The sequence below is a fragment of the Moschus berezovskii genome, chromosome 7, assembly GCF_049115385.1.
Source record: "Moschus berezovskii isolate FMDL1 chromosome 7, NW_MosBer_1.0, whole genome shotgun sequence".
In the NCBI taxonomy this organism is placed as follows: Eukaryota; Metazoa; Chordata; class Mammalia; order Artiodactyla; family Moschidae; genus Moschus; species Moschus berezovskii.
This window is the reverse complement of record NC_142466.1, coordinates 60296183-60300859: the sequence shown is the minus strand read 5'-3', so window position 1 is coordinate 60300859 and position 4677 is coordinate 60296183. Positions and strand designations below refer to the sequence as shown.

General features: G+C 61.2%; 1 protein-coding gene across 1 annotated transcript; it reads right to left on the bottom strand.

Moving 5' to 3' along the window:
- Positions 1-1761: 1761 nt before the first annotated feature.
- Positions 1762-3036, bottom strand: FOXB2 (forkhead box B2). Its single transcript, XM_055426917.2, has one exon. The coding sequence runs from the start codon at positions 3034-3036 to the stop codon at positions 1762-1764; it is 1275 nt and encodes a 424-aa protein (XP_055282892.2).
- Between the last annotated feature and the right edge of the window lie 1641 nt (positions 3037-4677).

Here is a 4677-nt window from a genome sequence, read left to right as displayed (position 1 = left end):
AAGAGAAACCCTCAGAAAAGGGAAAGGGTATTGGTGATGATGTGTTGCTAATAAACCTCATGTAGGAACAGAAAAAGTTCCTTGTTGCGGGTTTCCCCCTCCCCCCCCCCCCAATCCGGCCTCTCCCACTGAGGTGGACTAGAGCTTAGTTAGGGAAGCAGCGGAAGAACGGTTAGTATAGGTACAGTTACTGCGCTAAGTAAAAGGAGCCATGGAGGAGGAAACCTGTGCTGCTGCCGCTCCTCCTGTGAACTCACCCTCTTGATGCTCACAAGTTTGAAATGAAAAGGGAAGAGGAGGATTTGGCACGTCCCCAGACTTTCCCCCAGTGGGCACTCACACCGCGGCCTCGTCTCTTGAGAAGCGAAACACCTTTACACCAGCACATCCAGAGAGAGCTTTAATGGAGAACACCGCGTACAACACAGGCAAACATGAACTTGGCACAAAGTTACAACCCGAACGCGGCGCGGACACAAGCCAGGGGTGACTCGGGGCACAGGACAGCGGCCTCCTCCCTACCCGCCCCCAATTCGTTCCCAAATGTTTGTTGCGAGTAAAGTGCTATTCCGGAGCTCAAAAACGAGAAGAGCAACAGCGGCAAAGCAAGTTGCTTTTCCATACACCGACTGAAACTGAAGAGTTCACTTGAAAGATGAACGCGCCCAAACAGCACACGGAATACCAAATCGACGGTCATCCTCACACGTCTGTCCCAAGGATGCTGGAGGGCAATGGCCACGAGACGCTCCTGGAAACGTTAAGAGCAATCTTGTCGGGTGACACGGCAGGTTTTTCTTGCATTCTAGAGTTACGGGAACAAAATACCGCGATGCAAGGAATTAAATTAAAAAAAAAATCCAATGGAACGGATCATGGGAATTCATATTATATTGGGGCTCCTCAGTGGTCTCATCCGATTGATTAACAAACAAATTGCAGGTAGAAAGTCTCCTTTAATGTCTCTCTTTGGTTATGTTTCCCTAACTCACTTTTGGAATCTGAGGCTTTGTGCTTTAAGCTGCGGCCATTCTCTTTTGTGCAAACTAATTGCTTTAGCCGTTCCTTCTATCCTTCTCGACCCTCGGGTCAGAGCCAAGAAACTTAACTGTTTCCCAAGATCCTTCGTGAGGTTCCCACTTTTCCCCCCTCCCCCAGGCTTTATTCATGCTACCATGTCCTTGTCCATTTCACTGACCAGGAAAATAACAGTATCAAATGCTCCCTCTTTTCCTTCTTAAACAAAACGAGATTTCCTTAGTGAATAGCAGTTCTGTCTAGAATATTCACGAGGGGCGGCTGTCTGGGGTTGAGACCCGCCGGGAGAAACGCGGTGGCTGAGGTCCGGCTCAGCCTCACTCTCTGCTGGATTTCTCCCAGGGAGGTTTAGCTCCGCTGGCTTCTGCTCCCGGGAATAAGAATCGAAATCCATTTCCAGTATGTGAGCGAATGAGGCTTAAACTCTTTTGTTCCCTTCCCGCATAACTTATGGATTTATAATATTAATTACAATATAAACTCTTACCTGAAAACTGGCTTTCATTAATCTGATTGTACAATACAGTATAAACACAGACAGTGTTATATTTATTCAGACCACTGGAGAATCCACTTTCGGGTTGGTTTGTCAGTTTAAATACTTTCCTTTCCCCGCAAAGACTGGGGCTCGCCAGCTGTGCCCGACCTGGGCAGGGCGCCCTCACCCGTCTCCGGCGGGCGGTCCCGGGCCAGGCGTTTGTCCGTGAGAACGCGCTGGGTCCCCTAAGAGTGGACCAGCACGGAGTGCAGAGAGCCGCCTTTGGTCTCCGCCGCGCCCGGGGCGGTGGGCTCCATCAGGGCGGCTGCGGGTGAGGCGGCGGCCGCCGGGCACACGGTGGACGGCGGCGGCGGCGGCTGTGAGGCCCCGGGGACAGCAAGCGTCGGCGGCAGCGCGGCCACTGGAGGCAGAGCGGGAGTCGGCTTGATGGGCACGGGCACCGCGGGGAGGCTCTGGCTTGCCGAGTGGCACAAGGCCTTGACCGGCACCCCGAAGGCGCCGTACTCTGGGCCCACGGGGACCCCCGCGGCTGCGGCGGCGGCGGCAGCCGCGGCCACCGAATCCATGACGCCGACGTGCGGCCACACGGAGCTGACCACGTTGCCGAGCTGGCCCGGCACGGGGTAACCCAGGTGGTGCATGACCGACGCCAAGGGCAGCCCGCCCGCCTGCAGCACGCCCTTGTAGTCCCGGCCTATGATGTTCTCGATGGCAAACGGGTGCTTGAAGCCCGACGTGGACGCGGCGGCAGCAGCGGCGGCGGCGGCGGCCGAGCCCAGCCCGTAGGGTGGGAACTGGGATAGGCGCCCCACGCTGCCCACTGCGGCCGCCGCCGCCGCCGCCGCCGCCGCAGCCACGGCCGCCGCCTCCTGCATCTTGCCGGGGTGAGACTGCTGCGGGGGCTGCGGCGGAGGCTGCTGCGGGGGCTGCGAAGCGAGGGGCGGCGGCGGCTGTGGGGCGGCAGGCGGCTGCTGGTGGAAATAGTGCACCATGTGCGGCGGGGGCGGCGGCGGCGGCGGCGCGTGGTGGTGGTGGTGGTGGTGCGCCGCGGCGTGGTGGTGATGGTGCGGGTGGTGCGCGTGGTGGGGGTGCACGTGCCCTCCGGGCCCGGCGCCCGGCGCGCCCTTGCTGCTTCCAGCCTGCAGGTGAGGGTGGTCCGCGCGCAGCACCTTGAAGCGCTTGCGGCGCCGCAGAAAGCTGCCGTTCTCGAACATGTCGCCGCAGTCGGGATGCAATGCCCAGAAGCTGCCCTTGCCGGGCTGGTCGGGCCGCCGCGGGATCTTGATGAAGCAGTCGTTGAAGGAGAGGTTGTGGCGCAGGCTGTTCTGCCAGCGCTGCGTGTGCTCGCGGTAGTAGGGGAAGCGTTCCATGATGAACTTATAGATGTCGCTCAGCGGCAGCATCTTTTCCGCTGAGTGTTGGATGGCCATCGCGGTCAGCGAGATATAAGAGTAGGGAGGCTTTTGGTCGCTGTACGAACTTTTCCCCGGCCGCGGCATCGCCCCCGGCGCCTCCACCGCCCTCTGGCCCACAATGGACCGCAGCGTCGCTCCGCACCCCACTCCCCGGGCCTGGCTGTCTTCACTAACCCGCACTCTGCCTTCCCAGGCACGCCACCCCACCCTCTTTCCCCCCAGACCCTCTCGCCGTTTCTCTCCCGTCTCTCCCCTCTGCCTGTGGTCTCCGCGCTTGGCCTCTAGAACCAATTTAGTAATCCGACGCTCGCAACTTCTGGCCTCGACGGCTGCGAACCCGCGCGCACAATCGCATGCGGGGCGTGCCAGCTTCACCGCCACCCTCCCGGCGTTTTCCTGCGGGTGGCCAGAGGTTAAGCTTGGGATCTGGCGGAGGAGGAGTCGGGAGGGGCCGTGTTTCCTAATGGCTTCGTCTCGTCTTTCTCTCGGTCCGACGGAAGCGCAGGCCCAAAGAGCTGGAAGGAAGGACTGGGCAATCAAGACTCTGGCCCTTTAAATCCGAGTTGACGCTGGTTGTGCAGGAGGCCAGGGGCGGCGGGACTGAACAGCGCGCTGCACGCTGCCCGATGACCCGTCCCTTAATCCGCTGTGCGTTCTCGGGCTCCTGGAGAGGAGAGGCGAGGTAAGGAGAAGGGAGCTCGGCTCTGGCAGCCCGCGTCTCCCTTCTCTCCGGCAGCCAGCAGCGGATCCGGGGGGTAGAGCTGTAGGCGGTCGCCTTGCGGCGGGGGTGGGGGTTGGGGGGAAAGTTTGTAGGTTTCTGCAGCGGCGGCGGCGCTTGCAGACCCTGAGGAGGGGCGGGGGCGCTGGACGCGGGGCGCAGGCGGAGGGGCTTCTGCGAGCACCAGGAGGGCGCGGGGCTGGCCCGGCCCGCTCAGTTGCAGCCGCTCTCCTGGGCCGGTCTGGAGCTGGAGAGGCGGCGGCGGCGGCTGTGGCAGCGACGCGCTCTCCTGACTGCGTTTTGTAATGGTCCCCGAGACGCCGAGACCCCCGCAGCTCGCGCTTCGAGACTATCACATGACCGAGGCTGAGGGACTCCGCCGCCGCCGCCGAGTCTCTTGCTGAAGAAGGGGCGAGAAGGCGCCGAGCCTCGCCCCCGCCCCTCCTCCAGCTCGGCTCGGGCGCCCCCACCCCCAGCATTTATCACCGGCTCGGCAGCCCCCAGCCGCGGCGGAGTGGGGCGGGGGGCGCAGGCTGTTCGCAGGGTGGGGCATGGTGCCCGGTATGGTCCCCTCCACTCCACCCCACCCGGGTCGCGACGCACGGTAGAGGGGGACCGGAGACTGCTTTCTCGTTCCTCTCCTGCACCTCCCGCCTGTCCCCGCCCTTTCAGGCTTCCCTCTTCCCACCTACCCGCTCTGGTCTTCTCTCTCCTTACACTGCTTTCGTCCTGGACTAACCACTGTGGGTCAAGTTCACGGCAGTGTGGCCTCCAGACCTCTTCTCTGCACGTAATCTCAAAGGCTGGAGGGTTGGAAGGAGAAGCTATCGCAGAGGCGAGCCAGGGACGTTTTCGCCAAATGTCAATTTCATCAGTTTTATTGCGCGCCAACTGAGTGTCGGCCCCAGTGATAGGCACCTGGTACAGGGAGGCCTGGAACAGCTCTTTGCGCTCCAGAACCTCAGTCTAGTGGGAGAGCGACAGTAACTGGGAAATTTGGATAGATA

Bases quoted from the DNA above. Each gene is read 5' to 3' on its own strand.
- FOXB2 (XM_055426917.2), bottom strand. From the start codon at position 3,036: ATGCCGCGGCCGGGGAAAAGTTCGTACAGCGACCAAAAGCCTCCCTAC.